Raw genomic sequence first — 23,666 nt, 5'->3', positions numbered from 1 at the left:
AAATGACTAAATGTAAATTTAATATTGTATAATTTATTTTTACATACTTATGGATATATATATATATATATATATATATATAGTCAAACATTTTTTTTACATTTACATTTATTTAACATTTTAGAATTTAGTAACTTTAGAGTTGATAAAAACATAGATAGAGCTATTCTGATCACTATAATATTTACATTTTAGAGAATTCTGTCACAAATTCATCAATGTCCGTGTTAATGCTTTTTCTCAAGTTTTTTTTTCCACTCATGAAGCATTGTCATGAAGCTCATCATGCTCCTGGTCCCTTTATTGCATTAAGCTTCATTTAGCCTTGATAGCAGCTTAGCCTTTAGCGGCTTTGGTATGGAAACTATTGTTAATATCACATGAACAACATAATTTGCATAAATCAAAACACATTTCATAATATAATTTCCTATACCAGCTAACAATATTTTAATGGATTTACTCTTGGTTGTCTCTCCCGAAACTTATATATGTTATTAAACCATATATGTTTTAAAATGCATTAACCAGCATCTTCCTGATATTTTGTTACGTGTTGCGTGAGGAAATTAATGGTTTTGTCTACATCATGTAGATGTAATGCAGGTGCAGTTCGGGGCGCGCCATTTTTGTCAAACGGTTAGGGTCGGGTACGGAATTAAATTAGTGCTGCTGTCGGATGTCGGTTCGGGTGTTTTTAATTACTGCGGGTTATCAAACAGGACCAGTGCAGGACTCAGAGTCGCTGAGAGAGAAAGTCGCGTCAAACTGCGGTTCACAGATTCTCTCTCGACGGCTCTTGGTGGAGGCAGGTTGGGCAAAGCTTCTGATAAGGTGGAGCCGGGCCTGAAGGATCCTACGCATGGTTTGATAAATGAGACCCAAGGTCTACTTTGCAGCTTTCTATGACCAATTGTCCACTTAGAAACTATGAAAACCATATCTGACCAATCTGAGGTTAGTTCATTACTACTTTGGGCTGGGATCATCAGACTAAAGGAAAAAATGCATAACCAGAATTGTGTGCAGACATTTTGATCAGTATTTCTGTCTATAAAAAGTCTGACACTGTTGTGCTTTGCAGCCTTATATCAATGGTGTTCAATGCAAAAAATAAAAAAATCTGATTGCTTAAGATACAATCTTTTTACAATTTATGACTTTTCCTTCAGTCAATCCCACAGCACTTACTGTACAAACATTGTCTCGTAGTCTCCTCCCTTCAGTGTGATGTGACAAAGGCTTGTCTTCTCTCTATTACAAAGGTGAAGTGCATGATCCACACACCTCCACTTTCCCAATTCCCCTGACAGGTGGAGTCTGCAGCAAAGACAGATTGTACCTCAATCTGGCCCCTGATAGAGCGAGTCAAACTGTTGTGTCTTTTTCCCCCCTTCTCTTGCCCAAATTTCCAACCCTCTCATTATCTCCCAATTATCTCTTTGATTAAAAAGTGTGAGTGTGTATGTGTGTGTACATGTGACAGTCACTGTAATGAGGATTAATGGAGCGGATGTATCAGAGTAATGATGAAACAATGATGCTGCAGTGAGTTACGTTTTAACACTTAAGACATTTATAACATGCAGTAAAAGCAACTAATAAACCTCTCGTTTGTATTTGTTGACATTTTTCAAAACCACATATAATGAAAACGGTAACACTTGCACTACTATATGACACAAAAAATAATCACAGAAAATTGCACAACTTAATGTGTTTTATATTTGTCAAGATCTTGCAAAGAATCAGTCATTAGACTTGTTTTCAATTTAAAGGTCCAGTGTGTAATTCTTTGGGGGATCTATTGACAGAAATGCATAATAATATAACTATGTGTTATATGATATCGCATACCTTATATAATGAAGTGGTATGTTTTTATTAGGCCTACCTTCGCATGAGCCATTTCTATCTACTGCACATACACCGCGGGTCCCCTACACGGATTTCTCCATGTTGTTTCTACAGTACAAAACTGCAAAACTGCAATACAGACAAACTGCAATATATGTCACAAAAGGCTTGGACAGAACCCAGATGCAGGCAGATGAAGGGTTAAAGTAAAAACTTTTATTAAATGAAAAACCCACAATGGGGAAAAACATGCACAAAACACACTAGCAAACAAACACTTCCCACGAGAGGGACAAAACAAAACAAGGATCTTTGAATAGAAATAAAATGTCTACAAACTAAAACAGGAAAACAGGTAGTGCAACATCCAAAGTATATGCACATAGTAAGTAAAAATACTTCAGTGTTGAGAACAAACAATGCACTGGCACTGAACAGAGGGAAACTGGGGCTATATAAAGGGAGACACTAACAAGGAGTGATTACATGGGGAGAGTGGCGACAGGTGATAAGCATGAAACCTAACGAGAGTGATTAACAGAGCAGGTGATGGGAATAAAACCCTAACTAGTAGATTTCGGGAGGCAGGAGGGCAGGGCTGAGAGACATAACAACATAAAGCCATGTGTCTCCACACATAACACAACAGAAAGCTGAAAGACGTGGCAATGTCATGACTCTGCCCAGTGAGCTAGAGAACTCGAGACAGGCAGGACAGAGTCCTGACAATATAGATGCCTTTTCTGTTAGTAAACATTGTGACACGTTTTTATGGGCGGAGCTTAGGTGGAGGCAGAAAGATCCCCCTCTCCGCATTACTAATGCTAGGTAGTACGTTTTGTTTGCTTGCTTTTTGACAATGACAAGAAAAACATTAGGTCAATTAAATTAAATTGTATTTTATTTATAAAGCACTTTTCAAAATGTGCATTGTTCCAAAGCAGCTTTACAGGAGAAAATAAGAAAAACACAAAAACACAAAAAAGGTAAAACACAGTGCATGGTGTTTATAGAACAAGCAAGATTATTCTAGTAAATATGATCTAATAAATGCAGTATCCCGGTGGTTTATTTAGCATATTATGCATTAAGTGAATGCTTGGCTGAAAAGATGCGTCTTTAAGCTAGATTTTAATTGGGATAGTGCTTCGGACCCTCGAATAGTATCCGGGAAGGCTATTCCAGAGTTAGGCTGCTAGGTCACTCACTGTCTATAAATGCGATTGTTTTTGGAAAAGTTCACTTTAACGCTAGGAACCTGGTCGCCCCGTATGCACTCACTCAACGACGAACTGACAGGATTACTTCCAGTTAAGTGGCCTGACATCTACACTTACCAGACAGAGAAACCAAGCGTGTATAGTAAAGAGAAACTGAGAGCGTATACATCTGTACATGCCTGCGTGTACTAACAGTAGCAAACGTTAGCAAATGCATTTACTTGAACACAAATCTGACACACAACATGAGCCTTCTCACTGTTCCCTCTCCCTTCATACTAATGTACTTGTGACAACTATAGGAAAGGAGATCACAGTTTACTTTGGCCGATAGTTAACTGCTAGTTGTGTAACTTACAAAGTATAACCCTACGTTAAAAAGTAAACGCTACATGAAAAATGGAAATGCATGCTTCGAAAGGATGGAGTTAGCAGCTTATTGCAATACCCAACCTCACCACTAGATACAGCTTGAGTTCATACACTGGACCTTAAATGTAAAACTTATAGTTTTGCCGATTTAATTTAGGTACTGAAAATGACACATCAGTTGGTAATTTAAAACTATCAAATGAATCAACTGAAGATTGAGATTCACTGATTCTTTCCACATCATCATTTGAAAAATGTCCCAAAGTTGTCTTTTATATTTTTACTTCAAATGTTCAAAATTGTATTTCTTTGTAAAAACATGCAGGAAATATTGTTGTTTACTACTATCAATTTTATAAAATTGTTTTGTTTAGAAAAAATGTGTGTAAAATGTTATACTGTAACAATAGATAAAAATATTTTCTTAACTTTATTATGCATGTTTCTATGGAAGCAAAAAAGAGACATAATGTTTTGAAATTTAACAGCCAATGAATACTTGAGTTTGAATTATTTTACTTTGGAAACCTTGTATCTGAATTTATTTGTTTCGAATTTACCTCTATGAAATTTAAATATGAAAATTCTTGATTTCCATTTTAAAAACTTGAATTTAATGCTCACAAATTCAGATACAAAACAAAATCAACTTACAGAATTTCAGATAAAATACATTCAGGTTGATCAAATTCAATTGCTCTTATTCAGATCTAAAATTTCAAGTTAATATTTTTCAAAGAAAACATATGTCTAATTCGACTGCTCAAATTCAGATCGAAAAATTCAAGTTAAATATTCACATGGTAACATCCGGGCTACCCAGGATAGGAAAAACAGTTGAGCCCAGAGCCCGTCTGCAATTGAACCGAACCGACGTCGGGCGGCCTATCAGAGCACGTCAACCTGACTGTCTGTCATGATCCAAGAAGAGGCAAAGTCACGTATATTAAACCTGTAAAGAAGATGACTTCTTATGGCAAGCCGTTTTGACATAAAAACCTTGGGTTTGACTATCCATAAAATATATTTTAGATAGTTTTAATTGTATTTCGACGAGTCATAATTGTAATTTCACTAGTCAAATTGATAATTAGAGATATCTGCAATTATAATTGCGCTAGTAAGAAATATGATTCGAGATATCTGTAAATATGTTTTGACTATAGTCAAAACTCTATTTTAGATATCTGTAATGACCTCATAGATATCTAAAATTATCGCGTCACAAATACGCAAAGTATTTAAAGATATCTCTAATTCAGTTTCGACTAGTCTCAATTATATTTTAAGATATCTGAATCGTGCCTGCTCCTAGTCGAATCTGCTGTTGTGTGACGTGTTACTTAATCTCCTCAGCACCAAAACCAAAAGCGCAACGGCTAATGCTATCACCTTGGCTTCATCGGAACACAGCAAAGGAGGCAACAGGCTAGTTTTTTAAACGGATGTCAATGGGTTTTGTTCGCTTTTACGCTTTCTCCAGTTGGATGTCTTAAAGACCCTTCGATCTAACTAAAATAAGGGTTTCTTATCTATGCCAGAGCCCCTCCTAATACCTAGTGCTAACGGCTAACAACAGTAGACAGCGTTTGTAACTTGTCAAGGAGAGAAAAGAACTGAATGAAGTACTTTAGGGATTATTAAATAATATATGGAGGCAGTCATGTATGCATAGCGCTGAGATTTTAATTGCAGTCATGTTACAAAGCAGACCAAACAATGTGTAATGTTCAATAAAGACAAAGATCAGCAAACTGCTCGTTTTGTTGTAATTTATTTTTATATATTTTTTGAATAGACATGAGTGAAAAACATTTGAATTATATACCAAAACGTGAAAAAGTACAAATAAGCACGTGATGGACAAGAATGTTGCATATATGGCACTTCAATCATGACCTGCTGGCACTGAGATCCGAATCGGCAAATTTCTGATCACAAGTCCAACGCTCTAACCACTAGGCCACAGACACCTATACAGATGTCTTGTTCTCGCTTCTCAGGGAACCGAGGTTACGAAAGTAACCGGAGAAATTTTCCTGCTGGCTATAACGTGTTGCCTAGCTGACTTACCTACATAGAGAGACGAGTCACACAACAAACCATAGCTAACAGTTATGTGTTCCAAAAAATAATCAGCAACAACATACTTTTGTTCTGTAGAGTCTGATTGTACATAAACAGCAAACTACCGGAGCGCCTTCGTTTTCCCTAGAAGTCATCTTCTTTACAGGTTTAATATACGTGACTTTGCCTCTTCACAAGATCATGACAGACAGTCAGGTTGACGTGCTCTGATAGGCCGCCCGACGTCGGTTCGGTTCAATTGCAGACGGGCTCTGGGCTCAATTGTTTTTCCTATCCTGGGTAGCCCGGATGTTACCATGTGAATATTTAACTTGAATTTTTCGATCTGAATTTGAGCAGTCGAATTAGACATATGTTTTCTTTGAAAAATATTAACTTGAAATTTTAGATCTGAATAAGAGCAATCGAATTTGATCAACCTGAATGTATTTTATCTGAAATTCTGTAAGTTGATTTTGTTTTGTATCTGAATTTGTGAGTATTAAATTCAAGTTTTTAAAATGGAAATCAAGAATTTTCATATTTAAATTGCATAGAGGTAAATTCGAAACAAATAAATTCAGATACAAGGTTTCCAAAGTAAAATAATTCAAACTCAAGTATTCATTGGCTATTAAATTTCATAACATTATGTCTCTTTTTTGCTTCCATATGTTTCATTAAACATTTAATACCATAGGCAGCAATGGTGGTTTGGTTTAATATAAACATCTAAAGATCAAATACAAAAAATCCTGACTAAATATTATCAATATCCCCCGAAAGATCAAGACATAAAAATAATTGCCCATTCTTAAGCACAAGCAATCAAAGCTACTGGAAATACCACAACAGTGTCAAGAGCTTCATTTAGGTTTTGTTTTAGAGTCCATGCACTTACAGTTACAATTCATTCTATTCAACATTACTCTTAAAATAAGGCTTTCAAAAGTCCCTGCTTGCGGGAGTCAGCGTGTCACAGGAAGCGCATTAGCAGTGGTGTTTCTGCATAATGTGGGAGATTTTGTTCAGGTGCAACACATTAGAGCATCAGGCCCACCACCTCACGTCAACAGCTCTAGTATTAGCCGGCCCATAATGCCCTGCTGTCAGTGAGTCAGTAATTGGGCCCTGAGTTGGTGTTTAAGAGACTGTACTAAAATGTGTCACTTCCCCCCATTAATGTTAAAACAGTTTCTATTGTGTCCTAATAAGGTCCTTCAAATTTCAACAATCTCATAACCTCTACAAAGAAGTGAAACCTGATTGGATGGAAGCTTTCTCCAAATTAATATTTCTTTCTGATGTCTCTATTTGATCCTAACCAGTTCTGCATAACTGCGATGTCTCACTGTTGGTAGCGCTCTCTCAGATACTGTACATTATTATTAATCTCATGCTTCTCAGAAGCCTGCTGTCAGTGATCTGGCTTGCTCTCTTCCCTGAAGCGTGGGTTGTAAATACACTCTGGCCCCAAAACCTATCTGGACACTTAAGCCACATTTAAAAATATAGATTGTATTGCTTTAGATGAACAAAATATTAATTTGAGTGCAACCAAAAATCTTTCCAACTTTTGACTCAACTAAACATACGGTACTTTTATGCATTTTGTTGGATGCGTGATGTAATTTGCCCTGTACCAGAATATCTCCTCTTTTAATAAAATACCCAATAGTAGGGCAGGATGCTTCAGACTCTACAGACCATCTGATTCAATTCGTCAATGTTTTTAAGCACACTAGTTTTTAGATGTAAAACATATAAACCGTGATGTGGAGAAGTTGGAGAAACTCTGGAAAAGTACAAGCAGAACATGTCCATATTTTGAGTACTTATTCAGTATATTACCGTTTCATCATTAACAACCTTTGAAACATTTATTCACAATACAATTCCACTTGGTAATATTTATTTATAACATATAATTATATATAAATATATATTTTTCATTAAACATATAGATGATTTCATTGTCTGTGTTTGGTTAAAATATAACAAGTTAATTAATATTAACATTCATTTATATTACTATTTTATTGTATATTAACTGTATTAAATTGAAACGACTCAACTATTATTAATTCTTCTATATTCCTATCGTCTGTATTTTACCTAGTGTAGATTTTACCACAAATCTTCACAGTTGGATAGTAATTTTATATATATATATACGTTTTTTTCTTGAATGAGTATTATTCGGGTGGTGGAACAGCAAAGAGAAAAATATATCACTGAATATTAGTATGGGTCCGTAGATTTTGCAAACCGATTAAAAGTATTAAAGATAGTTTGCCAACAATAACATCACACTGTTTCAATATTTAAAAACACAGTTTTTCCGTTAAGTAGTTTCTCATGAGAGTATATTATATTTGTTTGCTCGCAATGTCACCTCTATTTCTTTGTAAAAACCAGTCTGAGCTGAATGACTGGCAGCTAGTCAACCTGCCTGGACATCATATCACAGAGTTGCTTTTCATTCATCATTAACTGGCATGGATATTGGGATGGTATTTTTGAAAGTATTTTTTTATTCTATTATTCAACGGCTGGGTTGTGCCCTTAAAACCCTGCTCACTTTATCACATTATACATAAAACACAAAGAACAAGTGCTCAGCCCCACCGCAGCGGTCTGCCTTTGAGTTTCAGGAGTTCAAAGCCAGCCGACCTGCAGTGTGTAGGCATGACTGATGGAAAGACCCTCGCCGTACATGAGAAGAGTACAGTAACTCTTCTGTCTGAATGCAAAAACCTTTATATTCAGAGGCAAAATGCAACCTTTGCCAGAAGGGGCGCAGCTTCAGTTCTGCGTCAAAGCCCAAGCACAGCACTACAGAAGAGTTTAGACTGCTGGAAATCTTCAAACTGAAGGCTTCTTTGACAGTCGTCCATTAAAAGATAAAGGAATCATAGATGAAAGGGACGCACATTTTTAAAGCTGGGGTTCCTGGTAGAGCACTGCGATAGCTGCGTAAAGGTCATGGCTTGATTTACAAGAAACACACATATTGATTGAATATAAACTGAAAGTTGCTTTGGATAAAAGCATCTGCCAAATGCATACATGTAATGTCAACTGAAGGTAAAAATGTGCACATTTTCAATGTCAAATGTGTAAATAGCACCTAAACAAAGGCAACAGAAAAATAAAACAAAGCCACCAATGTTGCAAAATGTCTTAAATGTCTGTAACAAAGTACCAGGTACCAGCGAACATAATATGACTTTTAATCAATAAACTCAAACGTAAATAGACACAAACCATAACATAAAATCCTTTCTCAATGACAGTCCGGTCGCTTGTCCTCTTATGCTCCCAATCTCCTCCGTGATACGAGACCGGTGCGCGTAGAGCCGACTCTCGTCCCACCTACCTCACTAGAATGTCCTGTATCTTTTATTTAATATACTGTAGAAACATATTGTGGCGAGCAAGGCGGAACGAGAGCCGTGAGGGAAAGGCACGAGGGTGGTGTGCGTGCACCGGTCTCGCATCTCTCACGGAGAAGCTCCGGAAGCATAAGAGAGGTGTTTGTATTGTTTATTTGTTATATTAAAAGTCTGTTTTACGTTCGCCAGTTCCCACCTCCTTCCTTCTTTAATTAACTTTGTTACATACTGTATGTATATATATATATTCAAAGAATAAAATATTTTTTGAAAATGATAAAGATTCTGGCACTGGCTGGTAACTTTTATAAAAAAATAAATCTAATGGGGAAACAGTTAAAAGGCATGTAACAATCTCATATTAATCTACTACATATTAATAGAGTAGTACTGCATACTTCGTATCTTCGAAGAGTCTTTCGTTTGATCACATTTATAAAAGACAGATACAGCTGTACGACTATTTCAGAAAACAGATGACCTCCTGGAGGCGTGCAGTAAGCCGAACTAAAGCACGAGCAAACAATACATCATTGCATTATCCCTGCATAACTGTTGATTCACTATAAGTTTGTGTTGTGTTCCTTTTGCACGTACACACACCGATTGCCAATAAAACACAGACTTATGACTCAGTTTGACATACCGCTTATGCGTGCGGTTCATAACCGGCGTCTTTTAGCGCTGGGACTGCTCTACCTATCAGTTTCAAACAATCTCCAAATCCAGTGTTATATCAACTGTTTATATAAAATCCAAACACAGCTCAACTTCGCGGACGCAGCACATTGATGGGCGTGGTTGTTACATAAAGCTCATGTTTGAAAAAAACTTTCTAAAACCTATACGAACGCTGAGGGAGAGTATCGAGCACACAAATACTACGCCATACTTCCAACTCGTTCTTTGACAAGTTGACCACGTCAAGCATGAAAACCCAGCAAGTTTAACGTTATAAAGAAGTCTGAATGCATGAAACACTGTTGCACAACACCTTTAATAGAGACAGCCATAGACATGAATCAGAATGAAGGTTTTACAATTTGCAATAGACCACCAGACTATAGACTATGACTTTGTTCTGATGTTTTATCATAAGCTTCAGTTTTATTCCTGAAATCCTGACGTTATATCATTTCACAGGTTTTTCGGTGGGCCCATAATTCAAAGCCATATTCTCATAGACACAATCTCAGACGAATGACTCACAGATCATTCATTGAACATTTCATGCAAATTGCACACAGAAATGGAAAATATTCGCCAAAATCACAAACTTCAATCTGGCGGACAAACTGCTGTGAAATGTCCATGAGTCATAGTGCACACAGGTTTTCATCAGCCCACCAGGTGCTAAACTCCTCCTTACAAGAGCTGCTATAGTCAAGTTACAGAAGTTTGAGTTTGTGGCATCACATTTTTGTGAAAAACTGTATATAAAGTTTAGTTTGAAGAACTACAGTAACAAGTACATTATGTATGGCATCTGGAAAACAATTAAGATATATTACATTTTTATATAGACAGAAACACCAAATAGGCTTACGAAGTCAACAAACATTTTCAGTTTGTTGCACATTATGCAAATTGTGTCATCATGAGCTTTTATTTTGACCTCGATGATTACAGTTAAAATCAAGACAATTATTAGGTGAAAATAAAATAAACAGGCTGTCTATTTGTCTAAGTAGGCGGTACTTGACCTGAATGACCAGACATAATCTGGTTGTCAAAAGTCTAGTCTTGTTAGACTGCTGTATAACCGCAAGTTTTACCTGCCCCAAAAACAACTGCAATTTCTGAGCTGGATCAAAAAACATCTCAAGAAAGCTCTGTTTAGAGAGTACTGACTGCCGCAGGGGTGTGTAGGAAAGAAGTTTTATAATACCTGTCCAACAAATCTATCCAACACAATCTTACAGTGGTTCCTAACTATTTTACAAGGTGGCAAATTTGTATGAAATCTCATTGATTCTCATTTATATATACAGTATTGTGGTGAGGAAGGCTGGACGAGAGCCATGTGGCGGGGCCGGTGGTGTGAGTGATAGTTGGAATCAGCTGTGCGCGCACCGGTGATTCCAACTATCACTCACGCCACCGGCCCCGCCTCACGGCTCTCGTCCAGCCTTCCTCACCACAAGTATATATATATATTCACTTAAATCTCATTTAAGTACGATTTGCCTTCCCACCACTTATGCCTGGTACTACAGGGGTGCTAGAGAGAGCGGAGTACCCTGAAACAAACGAAAAAGCACCCTCAGGATGAGTCAAAATTATTTACCTTACATGTAAATAAGACTAAATTTCTTAACGTATAGTTGCACAAGTCAAAGCAGTAAGATAAATGAACAATTGCATTTATTTACTAACACCACTGTTAATTTTCATAGTTTGTTATATGCGTTTGCCCTTATAAAAGTGTAGACTGTGCTTTTGTTGGCTTTCTGGATTTTTCCAATGCCAAGAGGCTTTTATTGTTCATATTACTTTCCCCAGATTGCTCTTTGTGTATGAAGGGAAATTAATCTACCTAGAAAACCTTCCCGAACAGCTTCAGCGATGTGGCCCTTTACACAGACATTCAGAAAGAACAAAGCGCTGATAAAAATCCCAACAGGCCTATAAATTTACAGCGGATCACGCTGTCCCTACAGGAATACTGATGTTTGATGCGCAAAGTTCCAGGATTATCCATCTAAACCAGACAGCGGCCTACCATGGATTATTTATACACCAAAGACACAAATCCTTATATGAATACTAATAAAGGACAGGAACAGGATTTCCACTGTAATCTCAGCACTAAATGCACCTCCCTGTGGAGCATTAATCTAAGATATATATATATATATATATACAGTATGTAACAAATATGAAGGACCATCAGTTTACTCTACATCGGAAGTTAAAGTGATCCGAAGTTTCAGTTGTTTTTTTCCACTTGACTCTCTGACTGTTGTAAGGAGTAGCTGGTAGCTGTAGGCGGTCAGTGGTATTTAAGGATATTTTTCTGCGCTGATAAAATGTCAAGGTTCCTCTAACAGGTGTTACAGCAATTCCACCTTATCTAGCACTGCACCAGCCATCGGGCCGGTCGAGTCCAGTTAACATGCAACTCGGTACGTATCCCTGCCTGATAAGTGAGGACACACAACCATCTTCTCACAGACTCTGAAATTGGGAATTGGTGCATGCATGTGTGTGTGTGTGTGTGTGTGTGTGCCAGAACTGGGTTAAATATTGAATGATATAATCATGATATAAATGCATAACTGAATTAATCTTAAAACCATGTTAAACAGACTGGTGTTATGACTTTGGTAGAGTATACTAACTTACCATATTTTGTACTTTGTACATTTGTCTTTTTTGTCCTTTTATGGCCATTTGTATGTACTAGTGCTAATAAATCAAATAATCATTATTAATTGATTACACATTTTCTTTTGTGTTTATATAATATACAGTATGTGTGATACACAAATGTACATGTATATTTAACAAATATTACATAAATAAATGTATATATACCAAATATATTTTCTTGTTAAGTTAAGACTTAAGAATTGCCTTTTCGGGTCCTAGCATCTATTCATTTGAAGCGGGTCTACAGCTTAAACAGCTGCTTACGAGCACTGTTTACTGATATTGCATATTTAAAAGGAAATATGTATTAACTCAAATATATATCAAATTATACACTACAGTCACCAGGCTCACGGAATCTCCGACATCAATATTTGAATGAATTATGAAAAATAAATCGCTGAGTGGCCATGTGGGATTTCGTTTTTGAAGATTAAGGTTAGGATCATGGTTTTCTAATAGTTTTATAGCTCCCCATAAGCATATATATAAAAAAAATTCCCTATAGTATCTTAATGAACGTTTGGACCCAGAAACCGTATAAATCTTATCAATCGACGTCATGGCGCTTTGCATGCTGGGGCTGCTCCACCATCTATGGAGGTTGTTTACTAGAGATTGATACATCATTTTCTTTTTTCGTGTTTGCAAGTCGAAAAAAAATCGTATTCCATTGTCTAGTTTCTGTCTGTGGCGAACAGGGCGGGACGAGAGCCGTTGGGAACAGCGTGGGGCCGGTGACGGGAGTTGCGCGTGCACTTGTCTTGCATCTCTCACGGAGGAGTTCCGTAAGCATAAGAGGAACGACATCAGGGAAGGGCGAGAGAGGACCAGGCCTGGACTTTATTTTCTGTTTTATGTTTGTGTGGCCGGCAGTCGACCACGAGGGAGCACATTATATGATTCAAAGTTGTGTCCGGTTCCCGCATCCTTCCTTCCTTTTATTTAACTTTGCTACACTGTCCTAAATGATATTAATGTTGTGGTGCTTAAAACTGAATACGAACTTGTTTTCTTTGCTGTATTTGAGGTCTAAAAAAATACAGAGCATCTTCTCTGTTATTTTGATCTGTTTCTCCAGTTTTCATTCTTTGGAAAATAAGTAGAAACAATATTTTATATAGAAATATTGCTAGCAGTTCCCAATTGAAACAAAAACTATCATTTTATATGAACACATTCATTTTATATTCAGAAAAAATTTAAATTATTTTGAAAAGGTCTCTTCGACTTCCGGTTTGACGAACCAGGAGGTTGTAGTTTAGGTTAACGGGCTCCCGACAATTTCGGACATAGTTACCCACTACAACCCGAATATTTAAAAAACAAACTTAGTTTTCAGCGTGATATAACACAGTGGGTCTCGAGAATGCCCAGAGGGGAAAAAAAAGTCAAAGCAGACGGAGTTACTCGACGTCGAAAGAGCAGCGTAATGGAGGACGATGATGATACACATACGCAACTCGGAGCGGGTCAAAGTGAGACCGGGGACTTTGGCCTCATACTTAAAGAGCTGAGAGAGTTCAGAAAAGACAGCAGTCAGCAGCTGAATGCGATTCGGGAAGAAATCAATAAATCCAATACTAGGATCGAAGAGGCGGAGAGGAGGATTGACGCGACTGAAACACGGTTACAAGTGGCGGAGGATACCGTGCAGGAGCTGCTACACCTTCAGATACATCTAGACGCTAAGCTGACGGATTTAGAGGGCCGCTCCAGACGAGAAAATATCAGAATTCACGGCGTTAAAGAGGGAGCGGTGGAAAATTTCCCATCGATGGTGATGTATGTAGAGCGATTGCTGCGGGAGGGTTTGGAGCGTCTGGCTACATTTGAACTTCAATTAGAAAGAGCCCATCGCGCCTTGATGCCGAGGCCACCTGGGGAAGCCTCGCCGAGGTCCATCGTTGTCAAGATGTCAAGCTACAGATGGAAGAAGAGCTGTTGAGAATGGCCTGGCAAAAGCGAGGATTTCAACATCTTGGGAAAAGAGTCAATCTCGACCACGATTATGCGCCGGATGTCTTGAAAAAGCGAAGGGATTATGCCGAAGCAAAAGCGGTATTAAAGGAGAAGGAAATCCGATTTCAGACGGCGTTCCCCTCTTGGTTCAGAGTTTTCTACCAGGAGGAAGTTGTGATAAACGATTCGGCGGAGGATGCTACGGAGGATATGGCGAAGAGGGGGTTCCCGGTGTCTGTAATCAAACACCCGGACTCGCTTTTGGAGTGAATCCAGCGGTTCACGTGGCATACCGTCAAGAGACCAGGGAACCGGCACAGTGCTAGCAGGGCTTTGGACTATAAGGAAAAATTACAGGCCTTTAGACATCAGGATTCAAGATGATTGTTAGTGAACGGAAAACTGCTGGGTGCGAGTTTGCTGGAAATATAACGGGTGAGTCTGTTAAGTCGCTATTTACGTTTTTTCTTTTTTTCGCTCGGGACTCCCGGTAGAGAGAGGAATTAAGTACTTTAACACGTCCTGCTTATTAAAGACGCATGGACCGGGCTGCATAACTAAGAGTATAAGGTAATTTCTTTTTTATATGTTGCCAAGGCAGAGACAATATCTGCATGAAGGCCCTCTCCCACCTGTGAGGGGGGAGGCGTTACCTCAGAGCCCTTTTACCATCAGGGCTACATCAGGGTCAATACTTAGACCCCACAGTTGGAAGTCTTTTTATTTCTGTCTTTATTGTTCTTATTGTGTTCTGTGTGTTGCAGCAGTTCTTGCAGCTGTTCTTTGTAGTTTGTGGGATATATCCTGTGATTCTCTTTATTACTCATGGTCACGTATGGGTTTCTTATTTATTTATTATTATTATACCGAAAGCCAGCAAATTATTAGCTTATAGGCTGAAAAAACAACAAGCAGAGAATTCAATTCATAAAATCAAAAATCCTATTACTAATTCTATGCATTACAAATTAAACGAAATACAAGATTGTTTTGAAAATTATTATGAAAAACTATATTCACAGCCTCAAATAGATGGAGAGAAAATGGAAGATTTTTTTCAGAAAATTAAGCTGCCTAAATTGAATAGTGAACAAAGTAGGAATCTTGTAGCAGAAATAACAGAGAGAGAAATTCGCTCAGCCATATCGCATCTTAAGCCAAATAAGGCTCCAGGTCCGGACGGGTTCCCTTCCGAATGGTACAGAGTCATGGAGGGTTCTTTGATCCCTTTGCTGCAGTCTACCTTTAACTGGGTGCTTGAAGAGAACAGTATACCTCCCTCCTGGAGGGAGGCGGTAAAATCTTTAATTCCGAAGGAGGGGAAGAACAAGACTGAATGCGCCAATTTTAGACCAGTAAGCGTGTTGAACCAGGATTACAAAATATTTACCCATATACTGACCAAACGAATAGAGGGACTGCTACCATTAATTATTAGTCTTGACCAGACGGGTTTTATTGACCAGACGGAAGACAAACTCAAGATAGTATCAGAAGGACTTTACATGTAATTAACCATATACCAGAATATAATTTAGATGCAGTACTAGTGGGGCTGGACGCAGAAAAAGCTTTTGACTGTGTAAATTGGTCTTTTTTATATAAAGTATTGGACAAATTTGGTTTTCATAGTTCCTTTATTAAAACATTACGAGCTCTCTACGATAGGCCAAGGGCAAGAATTAAAATAAACGGGTGGTCTCTAGCCCCTTTTCATTAGAAAGAGGAACAAGACAGGGCTGCCCAATTAGCCCCCTCCTGTTTGCAATCTTTATTGAGCCCCTGAGCCAATGGATCATTCAGGACAATAATATTAAAGGAATCGCTATGTATGGGAGAGAACAAATTATTTCGTTGTTCGCTGATGATGTACTGATGTATTTAACTGACCCTGAGCAATCTTTGGCACGTCTATTGGAATTATTGGAGCAATATGGATCCTTCTCCGGATATAAGCTGAATGTTCCAAAAACACAAATTCTCTGTTTTAATTATAGCCCCTCTGTAAATATGAAAAATAAGTTTAATTTGAAATGGGACTCTGTTTCAATTAGATATTTGGGGGTAAACATTCCAATGGACAAATTTGTTCTCACTTAACTACCACCCCTTGAACAAAAAGATTAGGGAAGACATAAGGAGATGAGATCTTTTACCTTTTTTTAACTTCGGATCAAGAGTGGAATCTGTCAAAATGGTTGTTTTGCCGAAATTGCTGTATCTCTTTCAATCTCTTCCACTAGATATACCTGACCAACAATTTCAAGAGTGGGACAAGCATATTTCAAGGTTCATTTGGCAGGGACGAAGGCCAAGAATTAGATACCAGAGTTTACAATTGACCAAAATCAAGGGCGGGGTCGCTCTCCCATGCTTAAAAGACTACTTATTGAAGATTAATTCAGGCATGTTAGTAAAATTTTCTTGCTTTGTTATAAAAAGCAAGAACATTTTACTAACATGCCTGAATTAATCTTCAATAGTGATATATCAGTGATTTGTAATAGACATGGTATTACACAAATGAATCAGTTCAAACTGTTACGATTCGATTTAAATCTGAGTCAATTCATTCAAACTTGTTCATGTAAACCTCAGAGTGACATTATTAAAAGATTATAAAGTTCAAATGTATGTGCATACATATTGGTGTTTATTTAATATAAGTAAGTGAGTCGCGCTGGTGTCTTTTTCACAAGAAACAGGTGAGCAGCTCACTGCATTATTTACATATTTAACCGTTGTTTCATTACATTATTCCACCTCTTACACGAGCACTGTGAATCATCTAACCTAATTTATAACAAATGATCAATAAAAATATAATATTCCATGATTTAAGATGTAATTTGCCCTTTTAAGCAATGAAGCAACTCATTGAAGATCAAGGTACGTTACTGCCGAAATTTTTATCATCATTTGCATCATTTAAATTCAACTCGTTCTGGAGGGCGATATTCCACCATTCCTGTCCGCACGAGACGTCGCCCGTTTACACCAGCAAAGGCGCATGACTAAATGTTAAGTGGAGATTTTCCGGCTTTGAGATCGACGTGTAATATGGTGTTATGTTAAAGCTCATTTCAAAAGAAGGTTAAGGTTGCGCCGGCTTCTGCTGGATTTCCAGAGAAAAACGCACGACTCTGTTTATCTGTGGCAGTCGATCATTTCTTCACATTTCGCGGACGTGGCCGGCTTCTTTCATCTGGACAAGCGTGCTTTGACTGGACTGTTGAAAGTTGTTTAAAAGTGGAAATGCCATTTGAGTCTGATGTCTGACCTTTTCCCGCCTGTAGCCACACACACATGGTGATAGATGGACCCAGAAGACACGCTGTCACAACACCAACACAAATACACACCTCCATACTCACAAACACAGCCACTGAATAACAAATATATACACATTATTACCAAGAGTGAACTTTACATTTTCTTTTTCTAAGTTCAGAGTCTTGACATTTGGAAGCGAGAGGACTTTGTATAGAATTTTCCGATATAAATAGATTTACTATAGAGAGTGAGGGAGGGTGCCTATAAAGTTAACTTTTTAGCTAAACTTTATGGGTATTCTATGCCTGTTTAGCAATAACACAAACCAATTTTTAATTTAGTTAGTCATAAACAATGAAGTATGTATTTTAAACTACATAATCATGTTTTTGGTTATAAAGTAGTTTGCCTCCGGTTATGAAGAACCCAACAGTTTAGTCTCACACCATTTCTTCGAGCGAGCATGACACACGGATACCTTTTCGGTTCAAGGGGGGGTTCTGCAGGGGGGTTGTAAAAGCAGAACGTAGAGAGACCAAAAAAAGTGCCAAAATAACAAAAGGAGCAGAATGGCAGCAAGACAAATGAAGAAAGTGCAAAGGCGAGACAGAGGTGGCTACAGAGAGATACAGAAAGCGTGAGAGATTGGTAGGGTGTTTCGGCTGATGGGGGGTCAATGCCTCTCCCCGGAGCCCCATTACTGGGTGGCATTAACGGATGTGGTGGGCCAACGAGGGCACGGCGGGGACCCGGAGAGAGAGGGAGAGCGTGTGAGTGAAGGAGAACAATTTGATATTATCTTCTCTTCACTGCAGCCACAATCACACCACCATCCATCACTGCCAAACACAGCCAGCGTGTGCGCACACACAGCGAAAAACACACTTTAATACAAACACATGAACGCTAATATCTATTCACATCTCAAAACGTGTTTACCTGCGCAGGGCAGGGAGTAGCCCACCAGCGGCTCGTGGACAAACTGTCTCTCATTGAGTCTGGTCACACAGTACAGATGGAAACACTCCAGACAGATCACATGACGCTCAGCGCATTGAAACACCAGCACTGGACTCCTGCAAGACACGGGGTGTGTGAAAGGTCATTACGCAGCATTGCATCATATTTATATGTAATACAACGTGTTCTGACTAGTTTAAGGTGACCACATTTGACTGCTCACACTGAAAGGGCAAATGTTGTGTGACACACAAAACAATAATAGACACATTTGTGCTGTCTTTATTGGTTTAGCTCCAAATTTACAAAAGGCATTTTGCAGAATAGGTAATAGCACAAACGTGCCTCCAATGTGTGCGCTAAAGGAATTTTAATGGAGAAGATCTCGGTCATGATCGGTCATGAAAAGGTCATGACATTTTTTTGTGATGTATAAAGTACCTAAAAGCAATACTTGAGTAAAAGTACAAATATCTTGCCAGAAAACTACTTTCGCAGAAGTGAAAGTAACCTTTTAGAATAGTACTTGAGCAAAAGTAACAGATAAATATTGTACTTAAGTATCAAAAGTACTATTTATATGAAGTATTTAAAGTAAAGTTGAACCAGCGTTGTTAGTAAAAAATGTGCTTCTGTTAGCATAAAGATAAAAATGCAGCTTAACTTTGAAAAATCTCTGTCTCAAGCTCAGTAGTTTTATCTGGAACAACATGTTGCCAAATTGCTTACCTATCAAAATACAAGTTCAGAAACCACATGATTATAACATTTACTTTATAACTTGTTAGTTCCCTCTCCCCCAATATTATCCTTCAAAGAGAACAACTTTTGGAACAAAATCATAACAAATCTGTCAGACCCTTATTTCTTTATTTCATAGCATTTAGCTTACAGTAACAACCCAGTCATTTGATGATTCATTGAAATTGAAAAATTTGCTGTTAAAAAAGAAGCAGCACATTAAAAACGTCTGTTGAAATGAACTGCGGAGAGCACCTTTTCGCACTTGTGCATTGAGCTTTAACCAATGATTGGTTCAGCGTTGTCATGCTCGCTGACTTGTCTATTTCAGTTTCTATGCTTTTATTTTGTAGTAACGAACATGCTTAGGGGAACTGTATAGGTGTAAAAGTATACATTTTGTAAAAGATATGTAGTGGGGTAAAAGTAAAAGTCTGCAGAAATATAAAGTAAAGTACAGATACTTCCAAAAAATACTTAAGTACTGTACTTTACTTGGTTACATTACAACACTGTTAAATGGGAACCCAGCCGAAATATGAAAATTCTGCCACAAATGACTTATCCTTAAGTGGTTCAACAGCCTAGGAAATCCATTCATCTTCGCAACGCAAATTAATATAATTTTGATGAGGTTGGGGAGCTTTCTGACTCCCGCCCATAAACAGCAATGCAACTGACTTTCAAAGCGCATACTTTGCTTTACATTTTGGTTATATTGGCCAATCAGCCTTGTTGCTTTCAAATATCGGCACCAGATTTGCGAAAAACCTTATTGGTCGACCACTAGTCATTCCTCATTGAAAATGCCACCTTCACTGAAGAGGGACACATCCGTGGTCAGACGGTCGAGACAATAGAGTGGAAGGTGATGGTTTGGATCACACTGTGCACTGTTCGTAACAATTTCATCATGTTATACGTCGTTGAAAGCCTTAAAAAAGAACACCGAAGACCCTCTTGCTATTTCAGCACAGTGCATGAAAGAACAGCCTCCTCAAATCTCACTCCAATTTTCTTCTCATTGCTCAAGAACTGCTCCTTCATACCGAGAATCCGACTCACTTGGTTGTAAGTCACCCTGCTAACATTGTGTTCCACCTCTTTGACCCCTCTTCTGTCTCTATTGTGAAAGTCTGGCCCCGTCCTTCTCTCTGCCCGTTTAAATAAATGGAGGAGATCTCTGAGGAGAAGAAAGACAAAAGTGGAGGACGGTGGAAAAACAAAGCTCTACTCAGGAAGGTAATTGTGGCGCTACTTCAATCAGCCCTTGATTTGAATGGTGGTTGTTGGTGATTGGGCTCCATTGTCTGGTTTCTCCAGGCGCCCGCCTGCTCCAACCCTCTGTGCCTTAACAGCAGGTAAGAGACTTTCATAGGCCCTGCCCGCTAATAGCTGACCTTTATCTACGGAATACACTTCACTCTCTTTCTCTGAAGGGCCGCACCGCAGGAGGCATATGTACGACTGGATGGGCAACTTGTCTTTCAGGATGTTTGTATCAATTGTTTGTTTCCTTGTTTGACATGTTGCAGTGATGAACCAATCATAAATGCACAGACTGGGCTGTCAACCCTGGTTTGTTAAAAAAGTTACTTTTCATATCTGTCTGTTTGTTAAGTGGTCATTTGGTTGGTCTGATGGCCTTGTCCAGGGTTTTTTTTTATTAGTTGTTTAACCTATTTATAATTTGTTTCCAGTTTATCCTTAGGGAACCTATGATGGGTTTATCTACAGAGGCATGGAAAAACGCTAAATACTCACATGATGTCAGTGCAGGCGATGCAGGGGACGCCGCGTGTGTTGGCAATGATCAGGTCCAGTGCTACCGACGTGTCATTATCGCAGGTGGGGTGGGTGGCACATTTCAGGTAGAACTCCTACAACAAATGAGACAATGTAATGAAAAGCCCCCACCAACGGTCTAAAACAAACCGAATATGGTGTTTTTATCGATTTACAGCATAAGGGAATCATTACTGGACCCAGCTGGCTTTGACCTAACAATTTAGTCTAAGCAGCGGAAGTGCTTTTTTGTGTCTGCTAAGCAGAAGAGTGAATTTATACACTAGACGAATGCGATTCACAACAAATATTGTGTCTTCATTGAAAATGTGGATATTTGCAGCAGATAGCGCCAACTACAATTTTTTATTGGATGAGCCGCATTCAGAGCTGTAAAATGCCAATAAATGCACACCTGTGACTGTACACAGCATACAGGTAGATTAATGAACCTAATATTACTTGCCGGAGGAATTGTTTATTCTTATCAAGCTGATGCATAAAGTGTGGCTGTAGTTTTAACCCTTTGGTACTGCTCAATCACTCTCATACTCCAGGCTGGTGTATAATAATAAATATAATAGCAAGATAAAATAGTTGTGCACTCACCGCCACTCTCCCATCACAGTCTTGTGACTGACATACTCCATGAATCCGGTTAGGAAGAAGCACATCATCCCAGCAGCACGGTCCCTGCAAAAACCACACAACATCAGAGATGGTACACACGTCAGTCACAGGAAGATGAAGAGAAGGATGATAATTGGAAGACAAGTAAAGGGCAGGAGAGGGCTGAGCTATACAGTAAGAATAAAGAGAGAAAGAAGTCAAAGAGAGAAGAACTGTTTAACTCAAAGAGAAACACATCAAAGACACAAAGACCTTGAAATGCAACGCTAACTCCTACGCTTGTGTTTACCTGAACAAAATTTCATGATCTTCATGGTACAGTTCACATGAAGTAAAAATTGTATTGTCAGTTACACGCCAAATATTTCTTTTCCATGCAAAAATTCACATAAAAATGTCTTTCAGTTTTTTTTAAAAGCACCCAGAGAAGCATTAATGTAATCCATTTTTACTACTATGGTAGTTCACTTCTCTTGTATAGAAACAAAACCAATGCAAGTGAATGGGCTTGGTTACCAACATTTCTCTAAATATTTTCTTTCATGTTTTGCAGAAACTTGAAATGAGAAGAGGGTGAGTAAATGATGACTGAAGTTCTTCAGCAAAATCTTTCATTTTGATGTCATGCGAACTTTTAAGGAACAGAACAAAAATGTTTTTTTCGTTGTTAATTTGGTGAAAGTCTCGCAAACCTCACTCATTTTATTTGTTCATGAGTAATGGAATTTTGGCAGGTTTGTTGTCATTTGTCTCTCTGGGTTTTACAAAAAATAACAGCATGAGTTTGAAAACAGCTGGCATTGTACAGGTCTCATTCTCAACCTGCCACCTTCCATCCTTTCGCACACACTTTCTTGTCCGTTGCCAGATTAAGACACTCTCTCCATCCATAATTGTTTTGGGACAAAGTCCTCCCTCCTCCCGACTCCAACCGCACCTGATTAGCATAAGCATTTAAACATTCTGACAGGGCCCTTAATAAGCAAGAGAAAAGGTTAAGAAAATCATTACTCGCCCACAGGGGGAGCAGGAGGGGGCGAGAGGAAGGGAGGGCCAATGGATGAGGCCGGCGTGCCGTGGTGGAGGAGCCCAGAGATTACACGAAGACACCTGCTTAGAGACTGCAAGGAAAGGTCACACAGACCCCCGGCACGCCGGCTCAAAACAAACCTAAATGATTAATGAGAAAAACGTCTATGAATAATTCACTAACACACCTCCCGCATTGTTCACATCAGTCATACGTTCCCGCCCTATCAGGATGCTTTTTGCTCGACAGAGGAGAATGAACATAGCGATCTCACAAAGCTGTAATTACATTATTGTTTGACAAACATGGCTGTGTTTCAACTGCGGTTCCCGTGGCCCATTAAAGACTTTTTAAGTAAATGAAAACGCAACAGGAAACGTACAACAAACACGGCACACATCCAGAGACAACAGGACCGATTCGCACACAGCAGTCTTTGGTAGCAATTTTAACACGGTGAAGTTTATGTGGATTAATAATTTATAAAATTATAAAAAAAATCTTTACTGTGTACTATCATGCAGAAAATCTGGTCTTTCAAGCCCATACGGTCATTTTTATTTCATATCTAAAGAAACCAAACGCAGCTTTTGTCTATCAGTAATAATTTGCCAAAACTCCAAGTGTCGTGTAATTTTTTTACATCAAAGACATTATAATATGCCACTTAAAAGCCATATTAAACAATAACAATGTGTCTCAACCAGGAGGCCAGGGTCTCAGCAAACTTCCAAGGGGGCCTCAAAATGACTTCAACTTATTAAATACATAAAAAGGTCAAATTAAGATTTTTCTAAGTATTTAGTTATTTTTCCAACAAAAATATGGAACAAATATACAATATACAGGCCAAAAGTGATGTCCAACTTGGGGCAATTGACGTCATCTTTGTGTTCATTTTACACATTTGAATTTGGGGTATAAACTGAAAATCAGCTCTGAGAAAGGATGATTAATTGTTCCCCGGATTGTTACACCTGACTTCTGTTGATTCTGCAATAA

At 38.4% G+C, this 23,666-nt stretch overlaps 1 protein-coding gene across 2 annotated transcripts in view; it reads right to left on the bottom strand.

The window, feature by feature from the left end:
• prkn (parkin RBR E3 ubiquitin protein ligase) overlaps window positions 1-23,666 on the bottom strand; it is a 90,831-nt gene that overhangs the window by 22,387 nt on the left and 44,778 nt on the right. For both annotated transcript variants that reach the window (XM_079473104.1, XM_079473103.1), the window contains 3 exons: window positions 21,614-21,697; window positions 20,984-21,099; window positions 18,458-18,594 (listed from right to left, as the gene is read on the bottom strand). In XM_079473104.1, coding sequence (XP_079329230.1) covers window positions 18,458-18,594; window positions 20,984-21,099; window positions 21,614-21,697 — 337 coding nt within the window. The remainder of the gene's footprint in view (window positions 1-18,457; window positions 18,595-20,983; window positions 21,100-21,613; window positions 21,698-23,666) is intronic.

The sequence above is a fragment of the Barbatula barbatula genome, assembly GCF_947034865.1.
Source record: "Barbatula barbatula genome assembly, chromosome: 14".
In the NCBI taxonomy this organism is placed as follows: Eukaryota; Metazoa; Chordata; class Actinopteri; order Cypriniformes; family Nemacheilidae; genus Barbatula; species Barbatula barbatula.
Note: the sequence above shows the minus strand (reverse complement) of the source record. Positions and strands in the feature narration are given on the sequence as shown.